The 21,538-nt window shown below is 39.0% G+C and overlaps 1 protein-coding gene across 2 annotated transcripts; it reads left to right on the forward strand.

Annotated features, from left to right (window-relative positions):
• Positions 1-1,550: 1,550 nt before the first annotated feature.
• Positions 1,551-21,022, forward strand: LOC308682199 (uncharacterized protein). 2 transcript variants are annotated; one of them, XM_081351719.1, is made up of 12 exons: positions 1,551-1,750; positions 2,528-2,683; positions 5,371-5,460; positions 5,581-5,716; positions 6,237-6,355; positions 8,487-8,588; positions 19,128-19,214; positions 19,349-19,449; positions 19,528-19,591; positions 20,138-20,283; positions 20,371-20,491; positions 20,695-21,022. In XM_081351719.1, the coding sequence occupies exons 1-12, from the start codon at positions 1,676-1,678 to the stop codon at positions 20,734-20,736; spliced, it is 1,239 nt and encodes a 412-aa protein (XP_081207845.1). In that variant the 5' UTR covers positions 1,551-1,675; the 3' UTR covers positions 20,737-21,022. The 2 variants fall into 2 exon arrangements, with proteins under 2 accessions (XP_081207845.1, XP_081207846.1); XM_081351720.1 differs by lacking the exon at positions 2,528-2,683.
• Positions 21,023-21,538: the final 516 nt, after the last annotated feature.

Below are 21,538 nucleotides of genomic sequence, written 5' to 3' on the forward strand. Positions count from 1 at the left end.
TTTCGGACTTGTTGTGTATACACTATAGGTCGGACAACTCCGTGAAGTTGGCACCCCATAAAACGAAATCATTTCCAAAACTATGCCATTCGTTTGTGCTGCGTTTGTGCTGATTTGTGCCGCAAAATCCAACGTTTGTGCTGGTTTCGTGTTTGAGATATTGAACATTCTTTTTTGGGTTGCGTGACGTCACTCTCCACCCCATGTCCTTCAAATCGCTCCAAACCGGTGTCATTCGTTTGTGCTCGGTTTGTGCTGGTTTGTGCCGTTAAAACAAACACTGTATCTGTTTTCCTTTCGCAGATATAACAAATTTAATTCGGGAGCTGTGACGTCACTCTCCACCCCACCTCATCTAAATCGCTCCAAACCGGTGTCGTTCGTTTGTGCTCGATTTGTGCTGGTTTGTGCCGTTGAAAGAAACAGTGCAACTACGATCCCCTCTTAAACATAAAAAAAATAAACTTTTTAAGTACAGTTACATAACTGTCCACCCCATATGGTCCAAATCGTTGCAAAACTGTGCCGCTCGTTTGTGCTCGATTTGTGCCGGTTTGTGCCATTACGATGAACATTGTATCTCTTTCCCCTCCTTAGAAATAACACATTGGATTCGGGACAGTGACGTCACTCTCCACCCCATGCCGTCCAAATCGCCCCAAACCGGTGCTTTTTGTTTGTGCTCGATTTGTGCTGTTTTGTGCCGTAGAAATAACCATCATAAATGATTCCATTCTTTAGACATCACAAAATCTTTGGAGGAGTAGTAACGTCACGCAAGCAAGCCGCGCTCTCCATCCATCTCGTCTACAAACCTGTCCGGTTCGTTTGTGCTCGCACAGGGCCGCAGCTGTCAGTGTTCTTTTCTTTAGATATGGGAATGTTTTATTTTAGATTTGTGCTATTGACATTTGGTCTTTATATAATCACCAATGCACTACGATATGTAATGTATAGGCTACTGTCACTACTCTGGCTGTAAGCTACGTGTGACTGAGGCTTAATTTTGTATTAAAATAAATTAAAATAACCAATAAAAAAAAAAAATGTATTAAAAAAAATTGTGTAGTGTCTTAAGTTTTCTGAATAGGCCTACTTTTAACAGCTTACAGTGCCTGTTTGTGCTGTAAAAAGTTTCGTTTGTGCTGCTTCGGTCTTTTAGATATTAAAATCTATGAATCTATTATAATCTATAAAATCTAAAATATTAAAAATTGATATTTTGGGGGGGAAAGAAAAAGAGAAACAGAAATATTTTTAAATAAATTACCATTTGCTCTTTAAATCATAACATTTTAATTTTAGAAGTTGGACAAAACAGGACAAAAATGGCAACATCCAGTGAAACCAAAATAGTGAAATTATTTAAAACCCACATTCTTTAGCCATGGAAAAATCACTGCTACAAATAGCATCTTGCGGCTTATTACTGTAATTTGCGCTCTTTTGCAATCGTACTAGCTTAGTTTCTTTGCCATTTGATACTGATTACTAGCCAATTCAGGAAAATCCATGCAATTACTAACTGGTGTGTTGTGATCTCTGTGACAAGAGAAGACAAGAGCACAGCTGCTGTTGTGTCTTGTCAACCAAGTGTGATTTCTCTCTCCAAAAGGGAGCCAGTCTATCTGACCGTCAGAAGAGGAGACCGCAAAACCCCAGCAGAACAGGGCCGATGGCAATGACTTCTGCTTATGCTGTGGATTCTGATCAAGTCCTTGAAAGAAAACGAAAAGCTCTTCTAGATCAGGTACTTTCAGTAGGCCTATTCTGTTCCAAATCAAATGACAATCAGAATGTGCTTTATGGAACCTTAGAGTAAACATTGTCAAATCACTCTCAAAGTCCAGAATATTAGCCTGCTTAAATTGGCATTAAATTGCAGCTGCACATAATAAACCCAATTAGTAGGCTTATCCGAATGCCTTGATGGATTGAAAGACTAGCTGCATGCCAACAAAGGCCCAGGTGCAAAGTGAAGTCCATATAGAAACCTCACCTATGAGGAAAAGGACCACAGTGTGCTAGTCTCACTTTACTAGACTCTCATAGTCTCACTTTATTTAGTATCAATATACACTTCACTGTTGCCCTGCAAAAAAATACAAATTTATTTGATTATCTTTTACAGTTTAATTACTCGCACTGGTAGCTGTGATTGCCAGAAATGTGCCATTAAAATGAGCGCATAGGCCTATAAGGTGCGTTCACGCCATGTCATAATTACCGGAATTATTAGATTTCAACTTCAACAACAAAAGCGTTCACCTATCGTATAGCTCCTATACCTCGTGTAGGCTATACCAGTAGGCCTATATCATTTTTTAGTCTAATCAACAATTAAACAATGAAACTAAATGATCTAATTATTTATTGGAAGTAATTATTTTTCTCCATGAATATATGAATCAATATTCTGTATGGATGAAAGAGTTGACAACAGTTTCACAAATGAATTGTTCTCTTTTGCTCTCTTATGTTGTCAGTCACACGCTGATGCTTTCGTTCTCTTTTTCTTACATTCTAGCGCCATCTAGAGACATACTACAGAATACACCACTTGAAAGACATGCTTTCATATCAGTATGCTACATTACTGAGGGAAAAAGTTCAAAGACAAAGGCAAGAGATGAAGCCCCTTGATTCAGATAATACCAGACTCGGGGAAGGGCATAAAGCGAAGGTACACCCTCCTGGAATCAATGACTAATTATTACTAAATTGTTTTCATTATAGAGAGCATAAAGCAAGAGTAGCGGTTACTAAATTTCGCCAGTAGAAGGCAGTGCTGAGAAAAGAAGACTTGGATAGAAAAGGTTGCATTTTTTCCCCGTGTTTTCCGTTGTATCTCTTTATATTTAAGGAAGCATGTTGGAGGGGGTTGAGATATAGTGCAGAGAAAATCGCTATATAAATGTAATGCATTATTATTATTATTATTATTATTATTATTATTATTATTATTATTATTATTATTATTATTATTATTATTATTATATAGTTTTAACTATATATTTTTTATTTTTAGATATTTTAGTTAATCATGTTTAACTGAATTTAAATGAGAAATGTTGGCTTGGCAACTAGTTAAAATAAAAACAAGTTTAAGTTTATTAATGTTTTTTTTATTGTTTTAGTTTTAGTTAACAGCAAAACTGTAAAGGTAACATTTCAAAATATCAATCTATTGTTTTGGCCAATATAAATTGTAAGTATAATGGTATTTAAATGGTGGACAGAACTAAAAATGTATTGTTCTCATTTAGAATTATGTGTGAACTAGGTTATTTAGAACTAGTTTGTGAATCAATGCTTGGTTTTTGTTATGTTTTTTTCCACTGCAATGGGGAATAAATAAGGTGACTTTCTGCATGGGATAGTAGGTTTAGTATAATTGAAGCTCTCTTCATTCTTTACACATGGTTTATCATTGTGAATGTTGTTACTGGTGTTGTTGTAAACCAATCTCACATGTCTGCCTCAGACTTCCTCTACCATCTGAAATGAGCTCGTAGACATTCAGGCCAAAGCCAATCACACCCACCTGACACGTACACACATCTCCATACGTTTGAGGAACAAGCACATCACATCAGCCATTAACATTTCAAATAAAGTTACCCGCTTCCTGTCTCTCCATCAGAGCAGGAAAAGAAGTCTCTGTGCTGAAATATTCATGACAGTGAAACCTTACCAGCAACTGTATGGACAGTCATACGGTATTCATTTCCTTGCTGTGGCTGTGTGACCCTGAAAAGTTGCGACCCTAACCTTGCTAAACTCCTATAGAAAAGAAAAAAACAACTGAGAGAAAATTAGTTTTCCTAGACAGCAATTAAATTGAGATCAAATTGAGACTTTTGCACCCTACACTCTCAGAAAAAAAGGTGCAAAAGCTGTCACTGTGGCAGCACCTTTTCAAAAGGTACAACTTTGTACCTAAAGAGTGCATTTAAGTCCCTCAAAGGTACATATTGGTACCAAACATGTACATATTAGTACCTAAATGGTACATCTTAGAACCCTTTTGAAGGGTACTGTCCCAGTGACAGCTTTTGTACCTTTTTTTCTGAGAGTGTACTAATCTCACAAGTGTCTCCTGTTCAGAAGAAATATCAACGTCTCAGACTGTGCTTATTTGCCAAGACATCAAAGTCTGCAAAAGTTAGAGATCTTACCCTCAAAATGATATTCATCAAATTCTCCCAAGACCAAATACATGTCAGTTATACTGTCCACATACATTTTATAAGTCTATACTCCTACTGAATGTCAACAATTGTCTTAATTGTCTCTTGTGTGTATTTTTATTCCTCCTAAAAGGACATTTAGAGCCAAAGATAATCAACTCCATTAAGTTCCCTGAACTATATTAGAGCACCTACTGTATAACCACACACACACACACACACACACACACACACACACACACACACACAAATTCCTCTGGCTTTACTGAAGTTAAGTTAGGCTAAAACGTACAAAACAGCATGAGCAAAAATTGATCTAGATGTCCATTTGATGTTGCGCTGTAGTGCAAGCCATTGTAGAAGAGTAGATGCGTGTCTCACAGTGCCACTTTGAAGTGTTACTAAAGTCCAGAGGATTGAGGAAGCTCCTCATCTTTGTAATATGGGGGAAGTAGTTGGTGTGGACTTGTGATTGACTTTGATTTTGGCCGTCTGGGTTGAGGACAATAAGAGGTAGAAACTGGGGGGTAAGGATGTGGAGGAGGGGTCTTTGGCTTATCAATCTCCTCCTATAAAAGCAAGCCTTCTTCAGTGGGCTGTAATTGTGTCCTCTAATGACCAGCACTGGAGGGGAGGACAAAGGGAGAGCTATAAAGGACTTTATGGGCTGCCAGTAGGAAACCTTTGGTACAAATTGCTGAGCAAATGAAACTGCCCTGTTGTTTCCTCAGCTCAGGCCGAAAAACTTTGTCCAGACTTCATGATGATGCAGGCCGAGCCATGGACACCTGCTGGGGCCTAATTGATCCCTGTTGCAGTTAATGGCTTCCTGTGGTTGCATGTTTACTTCTCATTCGTTTTGTATGCTGGGGGTTCCCAGCTCAACTGAAAGACAGGGGTCCTCTCTGGAACCTCAGAATGGGAATGCCAACACAAATGAATGAAAAATGCTCAAATGAAATCTCAATTGTTTCTCTTTGACTCTTAAACTGAGAGCAAATCGAGCTTAAATGTCAGATTTTTCTCCAGAGAAAAATACCTCATGTGTCTCTTCAGTTTCAAAAGAGATTTCAAAAATGCTAGGTGTTCCCAGATTTGTTATCAGTGTCTGCGATCAAGTTAGAGATTCCTTTTCAAAGTTCATTCTCTTTCCATCGTCAATTTACTCTTTCTGTCACAGAAGTTTGTCACCATTCAGAGGGTCACCAGATCAACCCTCACACACAAGGACGCATACTTGAGGTGTTTACCTAAAACATACCACTACCTGGTGAGACCAGCATTACTCTGCATTCTCTCTCCATGGATATTAACTAAGAGATAATCTTTGGGTTTAAGAATGAACGTGCATGATTACTCTTCTAATGTAATCTCTAATCTGGCCTTTGAGGTTCTGGATCTGCAGAAACAGCTGACCCGACTCGGGTATCTTCAGAGCCGCAGGGAGCAGGAGGTGTTCAAGGTCTGGGCGGAACAACACAGAAGCACAAGTCAACTAGAGAAGCAACTACAGGCAATTGGCAATGGTATTACAATGTTTTTCTATAGTAATGCCTTGTGATGGGTAATAAAACCCATTACATTACCCAGTACATTATATTGAGAGATAATGTACAAAAAAGTTTTGGATCTGTAAGATTTTTAATGTTTTTAAAAGGTCTCTTTTGCTCACCAATGCTGAAAAAAAAAAGAAAAACCCAGTAATATTGTGAAATTTGAATTCCATATTAAAACAGCTTTTTTCTATAATGTGAATATAGTAAAGTGTAATTTATACCTGTGATCAAACTCTTATTAACAATATTACTGCCTTTTTTTATTATTATTATCAAATAAATGTCTTGGTAAGCAGAAGAGACTTCTTTTAAAAACATTACAATTCTTACCGATCCAAAACTTGTGACTGCAGTGTACACTTGTACTGAAATAGGAAAAACTTGTACTGAAAAAGGAAATAAATCAAACTTACCAACTCTAATGCTATTTGTTGTTGTTGTTGTTGCTATAATTCACTTGTATATAAACTTCATTGACATTTCATGCTAGCAGAGAACAGCAGTAATTCCAGCCCAGATGTGACTCTTAAGGACATGCTAAAACAGAAGTCTGGATCTCTACCGAAACTTCAGATCACACCTGATGACTCCACAGCACAAAATGAACATGTAAGTTTCTGCTCATTCAATAAATCACTGACCTTTGCCTTTCTGCCTTCTTTCTTTTCTTTGCATTTCTTAGCTACTCATTTTTACAAAAACGGCTTCAGTTCATTTTATGAAACGTTGAAATTAGCCTCTATTTAGACTATTTAAAATATTGCTGGGATTGAAAAGGCCTGCAACTCTCTTCTCTCCCCATGCTGTTTGCACTGCTGGCCTTACACAAACTCACATTCTGCTGGAAGCCATTTTAACCTCAACTCTATGGGAAAAGAGAATTGATTGTTCACATAGCAGTGAGATGACCCTCAGTAGTTGAGGAAGATCTCCTCCAGTCAGCACATCATGGACAAACATCACCCAGGGGAGAATGTCTAATTCATTTCACACACAAAAGAGACTGACCAATTTGGCCTGGGATGTCACATCAAGCCAGAGGTCAGGGAATGAGTTAAACTGTTTGGAAAAGATCTCCTGGACCTTAAACAAAAGGTCTCTCTCTATATAGATAGATCTCAGATTTCCCCTACACAGCGATGAGTTTAAGGATTTAGATTTTTCTCCTAAAGAAATTACCTTAGCTCATTACCTCATATGTATCTCCTGTAGATTTTCAGAATAGATTTCAACAATATCCCAAAACCATGCTCAGATTTCCAAAGGGTTACCGTGATTTTGCCAAGTAAGACATGTTCCTGAATCAACATGTTGTTGATCCTGGAGAAACATTCCTGTCCAGAAATGTAGTTCTAAGCCTGTTCCTACCTAAACCTAACCCTAACATATACCTAAAATCAGAGGGAAATGATAGGTGAATAACACTGATGTAGAAGCACATAACCCTGTTTGTAAACCTTAACTTGACATAAACTGTAAATTTGTCCCTTAAATGTGATTAGTTAATTTGAATGTTGTTTAATGAAACAAAGATTTTGATTCAGGAACTTGTTTGGTGAAATCACATTCACCATTTGGCAAGATACCAAAGTCTGTTATTGAGAGTTTTCTATGAAAAATGAAACTATGAAATCACACATTTCTCGTCATGTTCTTCCAAGACCGAATTATTTGCGCTATGCTAATCCACACTGATTTTATCACCAATAATGGTCTTGGTTGTTTCTATTTTTATTTCCCCTAAGGCATTTTAACTGAGAAATTTGTAACATCTCGTGAGCTATGAAATAGCAACCTCTGAGCAATTGGATTTTCCCCTGGGTCACTATTACTAAGTTCTATGTGGCAGGCTGGTTACTTAGTTCTGTACAGCTTGTCAAACTTCACAACCACAATAATCACAGCTTTGAAAACTATTAATTATACATTTGAGTCTATTTCTTTTTATATTTACCTCAGATTGTTTGGTTTCTATGAGAGATACTGAGTCACAACATCTATCTACTATGTTGAATTTCACACTTTTTTATTTTCAGGATGGACAGACAAATTTGTCTGAGGAACATTGCTCCATCATCACTGAGTTGAAAGGAGAAATACACGGAACAAATTGTTCCCTCTATATTTGTGCACTTACACACCCATGTTTTTCCCCCAGAACATTTATTTTGAATCCAATGTTTGTGGACTTTTCATATAGCTAAAATCATTCATCAACACAATCTTCCTTTCCTACACAAATTAATGTTACTCTCATTCTCCCTGTCGGTGTCTAGTGTACAGGCTTGTTACAGGTTTTTTAGCTGCTATACAGTGCTTTGAGGAAACACTTTCCTGCACTGTATCCCTCTGGAGGGCCAGTTTGCACCCAGCAGACAAAGTGTGTCCTCACCCGGGTGTGCAGTGTTATCGGGTGTGAGCTGGGCTGTGTCCGAGGATCTTCTTGAGAAGTAGCACATAATTAGGAACATATTAACCCTATGCTCACTCCAAGGATTGCTTGCATGTATAGCTCATGTATCTGGCCATCTTGCAAAGTGGGAAAAATGTGGAGATCTGTCTCAGAGAGAAGTAGAAAAGCAAAGTCATGTCAACCAGGCATTGCGTTCATTATGTTCATCCTCAATAATGCAAATTTAAAAGGATGATTAATGAAAGTGAAAAATACCTCTCAAAGTTGTGTTGAAGTGAAATCTGAGTTATACATTTTGTCTGTTTGTAATGTCTGCTCTCTTCACAGATGCCAATCTCACTAAGAGGGGGTGGAGGAGGGGTGAATGCTTTCCAACAGCAGGGCAAACAGACCTGGGGACAAGACGAAACTGAGCTCATGTTTCCTGAAGTAAGTGTCAAACCACAGCGTCTGATCCCAGTAAGCAGGAACATGGAGGCAAACACACCTGCAGCAGTTGTGCGCTTTGTCATTCTATCACACACAAACATGCATAACCCTGACAATCATCTACACTTATAACTAGAGACTTTTATATTGAACTTTTAAAATAAGAATTCATATTCTAAAAAGAATACTAGATATTTTATTTCTTTTTTTAAAAAAAGCTTTCAAATAGGAACCAAAAAGCCTTATGTCATAAGACCTCTTTAAGCTCCTCAAAAAACTGTGTTTGCAGAACAGTACTGATTTGATATTCCTTAAACATTCTGGTTGCAGGGTTTGTTTAAAATCTTTTTGAACATGAACAAATAAAAATAGACACTTTACAGTTTCGAACGATGTCTTACTCTTATCTGACCAATTATGACAGAGTATTTTAAGTTATTTTCGCTCTTATTAATGTGAAAATATTAATGTGCCAGAACGCGCTGACGCATTCATAAAACCCAGAGGGTTAAAGTTTTAAACTTCTGCAGTTAATTCAATGGCACAGTGTAATTGTGATTGGTCTATTTTCTGGCATCTCTTTGAATTCTGAATCCATCAATTTTCAACATCAAGGACTTTTGTTACATTTGTACCCAGCATGGATGCGCTAGTGTGCCTCTTAAGGCCAGGATAGTGAGTTTTACCTGCACATCCGTCTCGTACCAACTGGCCTCTGTTAAATTCACCCCTGTAAACCTCACTGTAACACATTTTAAGTTCCGGGAAGGAGGAGGTGGGAACCGGTGAAATAAACATAAACAACGAAACAAAAGTAAAGTGGCAGCCCCTCACGGACTATGCTGCCCAATCAAAGCACGTGACAGTGGTCAGAGAAGAACACCTGAAAAAGGTGACACAATGGATGATACTCATCTGTATTTTCCGAACACAAGCCGCGGTTTAGCTGTGCATGACAAACGCTGCCAGTGTGAAAGCACAATGGGTGCGTGCTGCTTCCGCTCTTTAAATACACATCCAGTGTGAAACAAGCATCAGAGCGTGAGCCCACGATGCATGAACCAAAGCCCTGCATGGGGTGAAGCCAGAAGCCAGAGCCCAGAGCCGAAAAATGCCATGTCTGACCAGGTGCGTGAGCCGACCCTCACATACTCCTAAGGCTACCCTTGTCCCAGAGCTAGAGCCTAAAAAGTTTTATGTAAACAAAATAAAATAAAACTTAAGTTTGTAGAAGACTTATTTACTTAGAATACTTTAATAGATGTTAAAAATATCTCTCAAGTCAACTGAATACAGGCTCTCTGCCTGTCCCGTATTTACCAAGAAGGCAGTTTTGAAATTACTGACTGTCCTGTCACAGCCAAGGAGGTCGTCTCGTAACCCTCTGCCCGTGCCATCCAGTTCTTCTGTCCTGTCTCCGTTGGCTCCCTTCAGCCCTTCGGCTCCTCCTTCGCTGGCCCCTTTTATTAGCTCGATTCCGTCTTGGGCTTCCGCCCTGGTGTGTCGACCCTCTAGCCTCTAGTCGACCCTTTAAACTCGTCACTCCACCTCAGCCCGTCGATCAGTTGGCTCCACCTTGGCTCCTCACTCCCTCAGCTCCACCTGGGAAGTCATCCTTATGGCTTCACCAGGCTTCCTCGTCCCTCTAGCTCTGACTTGGCCAGTCATTGTTTTCGCCATGGACTTCCGAGCCTTCAGCTGTACCTCGTCCCTCCACCCCTTTGGTTCTGTCGGGCTCCTCCTTCCATCCAGCTGCAACTCAGTCCTTAGTTGCACCGGCTCCACCTTAGTCCTCCTGGCTTTACCTTGGCCACCCGTCCACGCAGCTCTGCCTCGGCCTCCAGGATCTTTTGGTGTTGCCCAGTCTCTTTGACTCAAGCTGGGTCTTCACCTCCACAAGCTCCACTTCTGTCAGTCATCCCCCCATTTGATTTGCCCTCATGTGTACACCGGTCTTGTTAATTATTTTGTTCAGTCTCTAGTCTTTGTCAGATCTTGCTGTAATTTTGGTGGTTGTTCTGTCTATCATGTTTTGTTTCTAAAGAGCCTAAGAAGTGCAATCCTGAGTTTATTTTGATTAAAGAAAACGGCTTGCAAATAGATCCAGTACTTTTTATTTATACCTTTTTGCACCCCCACGCTGACAATATGTTTAAAAGTGTTAGTCTGTGAAATCTAGAAAGTAATCCAGCACATCATCCATACTTTTAAAATATTAAAGTTACTAAAGTTTTTGTCTGAAAGTCTAAATGTAAACAAAATAAAATAAAACTTAAGTTTGTAGAAGACTTATTTACTTAGAATACTTTAATAGATGTTAAAAATATTTCTCAAGTCAACTGAATATTGCTTTAGTTGAACTCTTTGGGATATTGGAAGTAAGCAAAACGTCAAAACAGCCTGAAGGACTAAGGACTAGCTTTCTTATAGTAAAACATTTTTACTGAAAATCTAGGGTATGTCAGTTTTTTTTAGTTGCCTGCTATGTGAAAACTAGCATTTAAGTAGACTAGAGTTGACTGCAAGACACCAGTAGTTGCCAGAGTTCAGACCGTATAAAGGCGAGGTAAGGAGGTTGAAGAGTAGGAGTAAATCCGGGATGTGAGTGGAACCTGCAGAAACACACGAAAGGTTCATTTTTCTCACACCTCCCTGTCATAGTGGATGTGTGCAAACAGAGCATGGGTCTGGAAGAGGGATAGGGGATGGCAAACAGATATGGGAAGGACCAGTAGTCGGGGTATTAATCGGCCCTGCGGCCCATTTACGGTGTCATCACATAAGAAAACACAGTCAGAATCACATGGAAAAAAGATACCAGACATCCATCACATGGACAGACACTGTGTGCATGTGTGAGAGAATATAGCCCTTTAGAAGACATCCAAACATCTCTCTTACACTTGCATGAGAAAATGTCTGTTTTACTACGGCTGCCTTTGAGCTGAATAATTTATTGTATTAGAGAATCAGTATTTCATATTTTAAGCAAAAGATTTTTTTTTTTTTTGATTAATAATGGGGAGACACAAGAAATTATTTGGTAAAGTTTCAAGTCAGACTCTAATTAGTGTCTCTGAAGGCATTTTTTTTTTCAGTGTTTTTTTCTCATGTTTAATAAACATAACCTGCTTGCTTTGAAGCAATCTATTGTATAAAGTGCTATATAAATAAATGTGACGTGACTTCACTGGAGTGCCAAATTCTTCAGAGCACATGCAAACATTGCTATGATCAGATGTTTTCCGCCGGGATGGCTAAATTGGGGAGGGCAACAGATGAGAGAGTGAAGAGCTTCTTGCAACTTAGTCCACCTCAACTCTTATCTGTCAAGCTCTTCCTTAAAGGAGAACTCCGGTCAATTTTAACATTGAGCTAATTGTTTTGTACATTTGGAGTGCTGTCAGTACAGAGAACAACGACAAAAATCGATGTTGCCTACACCGTGTTATCCTCTTTTTAAAATTTGCACCCTGTTGACTTCAATGGGGCAAGTTTTAAACCTGCTTTTAGCCTCTTAACATATTTGATGTGTCATTACAAGTGCACAGCCAATGTGAGTGATTCCTTCGGGGTGAACGCGGGTTAATCTGACTGCAGTAGATGTGAAAGATATGAATAAAAATGATGTTTATTCAGCCAGCACTCATACCTGTATTTTCTTCCTGTTTTCGGTCGAAGGTCACAGTAGTCGATTGTCGAGTTCACACGCGTGATCATAGGTACTAAACCTATGCGCGTGAACTCGACAATCGATTACTGTGGACTTCGACCGAAAACAGGATGTAAATACAGGTATGTGCGCTGTGTCGTTGTTCTCTGTACTGACAGCACTCCAAATGTACAAAAAAATTAGCTCAATGTTAAAATTGACCGGAGTTCTCCTTTAAGGTGGTTTGGGGGGTGTTAACATTGTCTTAGCAATGTTACCTCTAGCCGTACTGGGGGTAGAGCAATCGACACAAAACAAAGTTGCATCATTTCACCACAACTAGCATTTTTTTTTTTTTTATCAAAAATCAACCTTAAGCACATCTTTCATAAGGGAAGCACTCAACCTCAGTAAGACAGTAGAGAGCCTCATTTCACTGTGGCTGTCACCAATCTGCTTCAAGTTAAACTCCTGCACCCAGCAGGATAAACTCTTGAGCAAATTACTCTCTTATGAGTGAGCAGACCCGTTTGCCAGCTACATCTCATATTCTTTTCTTTTCTTTCTTTTTCTGAGAAAAGCGACGAGTCGACTCATTTCACGAGTCACCAGAGCCACCTTTTGTATTTTTTTAAGGTGATCCGTTAGTCAACTCACCATCACCAATCTCTACCGCTCATCCCACTCATACACACATTTTACAAAATAAAATAAAAACCTACACCCCACAAATGACCATTTGTGGCAGCGTGGGGTGTGACCAGAGGGTCACCGTGATTTTGCCAAGTAAGACATGTTCCTGGATCAAGATATTTAGTTGATCCTGGAATAACATTCCTGTCCCAAAATTTAGTCCTTACTTACATATAATTTGAGGGGGTAAGGTTTAATGCGTATTTGGCATGCTGTCCGGAGGGAGGTCTCCGAGCTCGGAGTTCAGCCCAAACCCATAGTACTCCCCCCGCATGTAAGTGTTTAGGACTAGAAGTGTGGAGAAGGGGTGGTGGGGGGATGCTGCAAAAACTGTCAATGGATTGAGGTGAGACTGCTGAGTGTATATATACCTCTTACCATTGATTGCTGAGTGCTCTCCACTTGTGTTAATTATCTGAACGTGCTCTTCCCGAACTTTGTTAATAAAACCTCATTTAAATACACAAGCGGAATAAGGATTACTCCACTAGCCCAACACCTCAGTGTGCATGTCCGGGAGAAATGGAAGGCTCACCAGAGGGGAATGTTTATGACCCGCAAGGAATCGCTTGTCTAAACCAGGGGTTCCCAACCTTTTTTGTGCCAGGAACCAGCATATTCATAAAAAAAAATTCCAGGGACCAGTTGTCAATTTTAATGCCTCAATTTTAAGATGCATCGTTTTGAAACATAGTACTGTGTAAAACAGTAACAGCCTATCATTTATTTGCATATAATGAACTAGGTTAGCCTGGCAAGCCAGACCTACATCAAGATGTTAGATCTGGCAACTCACCATAGACACGGCTCAATCCGAGGGGCGGGATAAACGGCTGTCTTTCAAATTCACCCTGCACGCAATAGGACAGCGTTTCAACCAACCAGAGTGTTTTCCCAACAGCGGAGCTAACGTTGGTTGATAGATTCAACTTTTGAATCTGGCCGGCAAAAATACGAACACATCTTCCTTTTCTAAGAATGACTTAAGTGCCGTTCTTTGCTCTTTTCTCAAAGAAAAACTTAACTCCAAGTCCTCCAGAGTCGCGGCCAAAGCCGATTGGAAAGACTGTTCGCCAGCAGCAGCCGCCATTCTTTGTTTTCAAGTAGCAGGGAACCGTCGCAACTCTGTCGTCATTATGTTAAGCCCGCCCCGCCTACTCTATACACGATGTGATTGGCCTGACCCAATTTAGGTTTTTACAGCTCCGAAAGTCAACGGAGAGTTGCTAGACTACCCTGGCTGCAATATAATTTTTGCTGCCGTTTACATGCAGCCAATAACCCGTTCAAAACCGGGATATTAGCAATAACCCGGTCGCGCACGGCCATGTAAACACCGGCAAAAACCCGAATATGCTCATATCCCGGTTTTTAAAAACCCGGATATGATACCTGGGGTACCCCTTTTCTAACCCGAATATTTGGTCATGTAAACGCGTATCGGCATATCCCCATCAAAAGGAACATTGATTTGTGTTCTGCGCATGTTCTATTCGCAAGGAATCTTGGTCTTTTGAGTAGAGATGGCGCATACAAAAACCCGCGTGCAGTATACTCAGCCCGTTCTCATCCTGGGGCGTCATATATTGACGCTCTTGACATTTCGTCTACATCGAACGCACATGGCACCCTTTAGCGTCAATATGAGACGCAGATAGAAATGGGCCAGAAGGCGCCTCCTAGCGGTCTAACCCTAACCCTACACTAGACCTAAACCTACCCATAACCGAACAAAGCTCTGTGCGTCTCATATTGACGCTAAAGGGTGCCATGTGCGTTCGATGTAGACGAAATGTCAAAAGCGTCAGTATGACGCCCAAGGATGAGAATGCGTTGGTATACCGGAAGTAAACAAGAAGTAGAGGTAAACATGGCGAGACGCAGAACAGCACCACACTTTTGGAGCGAGGAGGAAAGCGCAAACAAAGGTGATCGCTATCTGCCCCGAACTATTCATTATCCGCGTGCTGCTGCTGTTGTTGTTGTTGTCTTTGGATAGTCAAGTCAAGTCAAGTCAACTTTATTTATATAGCGCTTTTCACAATACAGATTGTATCAAAGCAGCTTCACAGTATTAAATAAAATAGTACATCAGTGTTTGTTTCTGGTGTAAAACATCCACGTTTGGTAATGCAGATCAATAGCACTGGTGAATCGATTAATCAATTTAAGCATCCCCAACTGAGCAAGCCAAAGGCAACAGTGGCAAGGAACCGAAAAACTCCATTAGGTGACCTAATGGAGAAAAAAAAAACCTTGGGAGAACCCAGGCTCAGTCGGGGGCCAGTTCTCCTCTGGCGTTTATGAAGTAGAGACCGGATTTAACTGTAAGATTAAAATATTATATGAATGCCTGGCTGAAGAGATGCGTCTTTAATCTAGTTTTAAACTGGGAGAGCGAATCTGAGCAACGAACAGTATCAGGAAGGCTATTCCTGTAATGCTGAGGCTGAGGCAGAGGGATCCATTTGCAAGACTTTAATAACACGGGTAGGAAAAACAGGCAGGCAGAGTCATACAGAGAACAGCAGTAGTAAGAGGGACAATCCAATACTCAAAGTCAGATACAGGCAGGGGTCGAGGCAGGCAGCAAAGGTTCACAGAGTCCAGAGTACAGGCAGGGATCGAGGCAGGCAGCAAAGGTTCACAGAGTCCAGAGTACAGGCAGAGATCAAGGTTCAGAATAACACGGTAAATCAGAGTATGCTTGGTAATGTCCGCTGAGCAAAACAAGACTTCGCACATAGCAAGGGCAAACACAGTCCATATAAAGGGAGAGATAATAAAGAACAGGTGATGGTGATAATGATGATAATGAAGATAATGAAGGAGGGATGCTGGGAAGTGTAGTTTTAATATTCAGGAGAGAGGGAGCGAATGAAACCAGAGGATGGCGTAAATGAGCGTTCCGTGACAATTCCAGAGTTTTGGTGCTAAATGTGAAAATGCTCTCCCTCCTTTGGTGGATCTGGATATCCTAGGTATGACCAGAAGCCTCGAATTTAGTGATCTAAAGAGCGCGATGGATTATAGGGCGATAGAAGATCCGTTAAATAAACTGGAGCTAAGCCGTTTAGGGCTTTATAAGTCAGTAGCAATACCTTGTAATTAATACGGAACTTTATAGGTAACCAATGCAGTGATGATAAAATTGGTGTTATATGGTCAAACTTTCTTGATCTAGTAAGAACTCTAGCGGCGGCATTTTGGACTAACTGTAGCTTGTTTATTGAGGATGCAGGACAACCAGCTAATAAAGCATTACAGTAATCTAGTCTCGAGGTCATGAATGCATGAACTAGCTTTTCTGCATCAGAAACAGATAGCATGTTACGTAATTTAGCAATATTTCTAAGGTGGAAAAATGCTGTTTTTGTAACATATGAAATATGATTTTCAAAAGACAAGTTACAATCTAATATAACACCCAGGTCTTTTACTGTAGAGGATAAAGTAACAGGACACCCTACTATGTTAAAGTTGTATTGTAAGAGGTTTTGTGGGCGGTTTTTTGAACCGATAAGTATTACCTCTGTCTTATCTGGATTTAATAAAAGAAAATTGTGCGTCATCCAATCTTTTATATCTTTAACACACTCTGTCAATTTGGATAATTTAGCGTTTTCATCCGGCCGTGATGAAATATATAGTTGAGTGTCATCAGCATAACAATGGAAACTAATTCCATGTTTCCTTATAATATTTCCAAGTGGCAGCATATATATTGAGAATAATAGAGGGCCTAACACAGATCCTTGCGGCACTCCATAGTTTACTGGAGTTATGATCGATTTTTCTCCGTTTAAATAGACAAAATGGTAGCGGTCAGATAGGTATGATCTGAACCAGCTTAATGCTTGTCCTTGAACACCGGTATAGTTTTGTAGCCGATCTAAGAGTATTGTGTGATCTATAGTATCGAACGCAGCACTAAGATCAAGTAAAACTAGTATTGAGATACAGCCTTGGTCAGAAGCTAAGAGTAAATCATTTGTGATTTACAAATGAAGATACAGAAAGAAGAATCGGAAATGACGCATATTGCGTCTTAAGGTTGTCCGTACGTCAAGACGCTAACTGTGCGTCGCCGTTTACATCGGGATATTGCCAATTCCATGTATACAGGAGTAACTCTCTCTACTCACGCATGTAAACGGGTTATTCCGAATGTTTCAGAAACCCAAATAGTGACCTTAACCCGACCATAACCCGAATATTGACAGCTTGTAAACATAGTCAGTGTTTTCACTCAACAACAGGTGACAACAAAAAACGCTAATTGTATTAAAATAAGAGCCAGTTTCAACAGTCAGACAGATTCAGAATACAATAGCAACACACAGTGATTTCAGCCAATCATTTCTAAAAGTATAAATTAGAGATCAAGCTTTAACATTTAACAAAAAATACCAGACCAGACCAACGAATACAAAACAATTTTAATGTGAGCATGAACTGCTTATACTGTATTTTTAGCTGTGCACAAGACAAGCTGTTCTTCCTGGGCTTCCATAAAAAAAAAAATAATAATAAAAATAAAAAACGTATATGCATCCAAAACAATGCACATAAATTCCAGGATATGATGAAACGAAATGTAAAAAGGACTGCTTCACAAATATTAATGAAAATACAGTCTGATATTCATATCAGTGGCACCTGTTGCCGTAAATCCATACCTAATATATGAGGCATAGTATTACGATTGAAGCTTGACTTGCTTTTCTTTTTCCCGCTATTTTCGAGTTGGTCATCGCCCTTTCTTTTACAGGAACAGTCCGTAATGAAATGGGCCATGGAAGTTTGCTGGGGCCCGATCATCTCTCCACATACTTCTCTGCCACTTTACGTGCACTGCGCTCCGCAGTCCGGTCAGATACCATATGTCCAGAACCAATGAGACGCTAAGCAATTACAAAGAGCTCAAAGAAACACATTTTGATCTATTTATTGTTTATGTTTTGGATAAATAATGCAATATGTAATGTAGCGTCCCTTTTATACGCGCTCACACTTGCTTCAGACACTGGGTATATGTAAAAAAAAATCTATATCTGCCCTATTTTCAAAATATATTTAGAACTTATTTGAAATATATTTTGCCCGGTAAAAAAGAAAAAAAAAAGAAAAAGCCATATGGGGGGATATCTAATTTGGGACTTCTTGTAGTTAGGTATGTAAGTGTAGGCATGTAAAATCAGTTATTACTTCTCATGAAAAGAGTTGAATGTGATCTAATGTCACTCTCACTTTGGTTTACAGGGATTTTACACAATTTTACACCTGTTCTCCACTTACATTACAATGTGCTTGCATATGCATGACTAACAGTCAAGGCTTTACCACTGCAATTGTTGCTGTTGTGTAGAAGCTTTAGACGTGAGATCCACCTAACATCATTCATTTTGTGACGTGTGCGAATAAGCACCTAAATTAACAGTTCAGCTGTCCCAGATGGCTCCCTCGCTTAAACCCTGTCACCTCAGGGTGTGAGACAACACATTGTGTGGCTTGAAAGATTGTGAGGTGCACACAGTGGCACAGCAACTGAGAGAGATGACACTTGTGCTGTCACCTCTGACATCCCACTGACATTATATAACCCATGGAAGTGATGAATAATCACCAATGAAGGAATACACACACACACAAAAAAAAAAAACAGTTCCTATTTATGTTGAATGAACATTACAGGAAGAAACTGAGACACACTAATCAAGAAGAACTGCGGCAACATCTCCAAGAAGAAACTTACTAGCAAAGCTTCCAGAAAAACTATGTGCAAGTGTACCGAGGACAAATGTTGTTTTAAATGCAAAGGGTGGTCACACCAAATATTGATTTGATTTAGTTAATAGAAGTTAATTGATAATTAAAATCTATTTATGACATTATTATTGAAAGCATCCTGACTTTACACTGTTTTTACACAAGTGTCTAAAACTTTTCACAGTACTGCAGCTTTGCAGGTAGGTTTCTTCAAGCGTCTTGGAGACGTTGCCGCAGTTCTTCTAGATTTAGTCTGTCTAAATTTGTAATCACAGACAAACTCGATGATGGTGAGACTGATATTTCCTATTGACACAGTACAAGATATAAATAACTGGCTTAAAACTATTTTTCTGGGGTGAAACTACTATATACATATATATATACTGTATATACTGTTTATGCAGTGCATTTTGTCTCCACAGGTCTTCACTCGGGAGTTCAAAGTGCCAAAGTTTTTCACTCTGCAGTCCAACTTCCTGGAAAAAGTCAACTCCAACTTGCTTTTTGGGGTACCTACATTCACATTTATTTATTTAGTAGACACCCCTATCCAGTTAACCCCAATCAATACAATTATAGGGCTATCAGTTAGGTGCACATGTTTGGATTATGTGTCCATGTTTCTCTGTTTTCCTCATAACAGAGAACCCATGAGCCACTGATCAAGTCAAAGACTACTGAAATTACCCACAAAATGAGATTAATGCACAACCTCTCGCTTTCTCACATGGCTGACACCCAGAGGTGAGAAATGTACACGTTCATCATCTAATTGAAATGAATAGACATTTGATATTATTATAACTTTTTTTATGTGAGCAGAATCATGGCAAAAAATGGAAAATGGAGATTACAATGCACTGATGGTTTCAGCATCAAAGAATTGGTTAGTCACACAACACAAGCTTTCTCAACACTATTCACATGAGGGAACTTTTTATAAAAGGAGTAGTTTAAACAAGATGAAATTTACTCACCATCTTGTTGTTTGGACACATTTTGTTTTCTTTCTTCATGAAACCCAAAAGGAGATTTAAGACAGAATGTCCAAGCTTTTGTTTTGATCCAATGATATAGTTTTGATGATTTATCTTAACAAATGTAACAGATGATAAATAAAAGAAAAGGAAAATAACATAAAAGTATAATGAAAGTAAAAGTAGTCCATAAGATTAATGCACTATATTCCATGTCTTCTGAAATTCAACAGTACCTTTTCGAGGACCTTTTTTAGACCCTTAATAGTCACTAATGACCTCGCCCTCTACAACCCTCTATCAAATCCAATTCACACTTTTGTTCACTTCAAAAATTGTGCCTTTAGATGTGTAAATGATGACTAAATGTTATTTGTGGGGCACCTATTCCTTTACCTAATGTGCTTTCATAGTTCACTTATTGCTCAACATCAAAACTTTTTTATTTTGAGGAGATGAAGCATGAATGTTCTCACAACGTCCAAATTCGAAAGACCAGATGCCCTGCAGAGCCTGACCCTGCAATACACCAGATTGATCAGAGTAGACCTGAGAACCCAGAATCCTTAAGTGAACGCTCAAATGCACATTTCTCACCAAGGTCAGGAACTATATGAATGAAGAGTGTTTAGGAATGTGTCAGGTATTTTCACTTTCAAACATTGTAATATTTCATTCATGCACGTAGTTTCCAGCCAGCTGGGAAAAGCACAGAGGAATCCCCATCAAGTTGTGCTGGAGATCTTCATTTATCATATACAGATGTGCCTCTATGCTTATCTGACATATATACTGGTCATGCTGTTGAGGTACTGTATGTATTTTAATCATTTAATATAATGCACTTATTGTGTACATGTTTTTGTTATATAAAAAAATAAACTGTATGTAATTACAATAATTAATTGTATCTATAACTACACTGTTGATCTATAACTTCCACAAATAAAACTGACCATGCCACCAAACCTGTCCCTAACTTTAAGTAAACTGCAATTTGACTTTGTTTCAGGTGGGAAACTGTGACGTGAAAATGTGGACAAATTATACATAGACCATCTGTAACTTTAATGCTGTTAAGAGAACGGGGAAAATATTACCTGCAAATTATGTAATTGTAATTTTCATTGTATTATTTCATTTACTATGAATTTACCTAATAAATAACAAAATGATAATCTAGATGCCTATACGCTTTACGCACTTTCTGTTATGTTTAAATCATGTCTGGATGAATGCTGAAATTTCAAGCCTAGCCTACTGTATCTTCATTTGTACACATATTTTGGTATTCAGATGCTTTTTAAATAAAAATAATTCCAGAACGGTTTTGTTGTTCCAATGAAATCTCAAACATTTTTACCGGAAGTTTTGTCGCCTAGATGACGCTTTCACGCTATTTTATGAACACCCATTGTCCTGGAACGCGTCGAGTCGGATGGCGTTTCCTCTGCTTTTGACACCTCTGGAGAAAGATTCCCACGGGCTTTAAACTCATAAACATCTACTATAACGTTTCATCAGCACGGCCATGGACTTACACAGCCATTGGGTGTATAATTCTTTTATTAATCTTTTACAAATCAAATTGTCTGAACTTTTTAAATAATCTAGACTAGGCTACTCGATCAATTTTTTTTTTTTTTTTTTTTTTTTTACACCATTTCCCCCAGTGGCATTCAGCAGATAGCACAGCCTATGTCATCTTACAGGCATACATTCAATGTTTGAATTAAAAACGAACAATTTATTCCCACAGTTTTAAGTAGGCCTATGAAGACTTATATGGCTTTTAAAAAACATTTTCCAACAATGTAACCCTATCATTTGACCTGCATTGATTTTTTTAAATCAAG

The sequence above is a fragment of the Scardinius erythrophthalmus genome, assembly GCF_964197995.2.
Source record: "Scardinius erythrophthalmus genome assembly, chromosome: 21".
Taxonomy (NCBI): Eukaryota; Metazoa; Chordata; class Actinopteri; order Cypriniformes; family Leuciscidae; genus Scardinius; species Scardinius erythrophthalmus.

Bases quoted from the DNA above. Each gene is read 5' to 3' on its own strand.
- LOC308682199 (XM_081351719.1), top strand. From the start codon at position 1,676: ATGGCAATGACTTCTGCTTATGCTGTGGATTCTGATCAAGTCCTTGAA. The intron at 1,751-2,527 runs GTACTTTCAGTA...CTTACATTCTAG, and splicing joins GAAAAGCTCTTCTAGATCAG to CGCCATCTAGAGACATACTA. The intron at 20,492-20,694 runs GTACTGTATGTA...ACTTTGTTTCAG, and splicing joins ATACTGGTCATGCTGTTGAG to GTGGGAAACTGTGACGTGAA.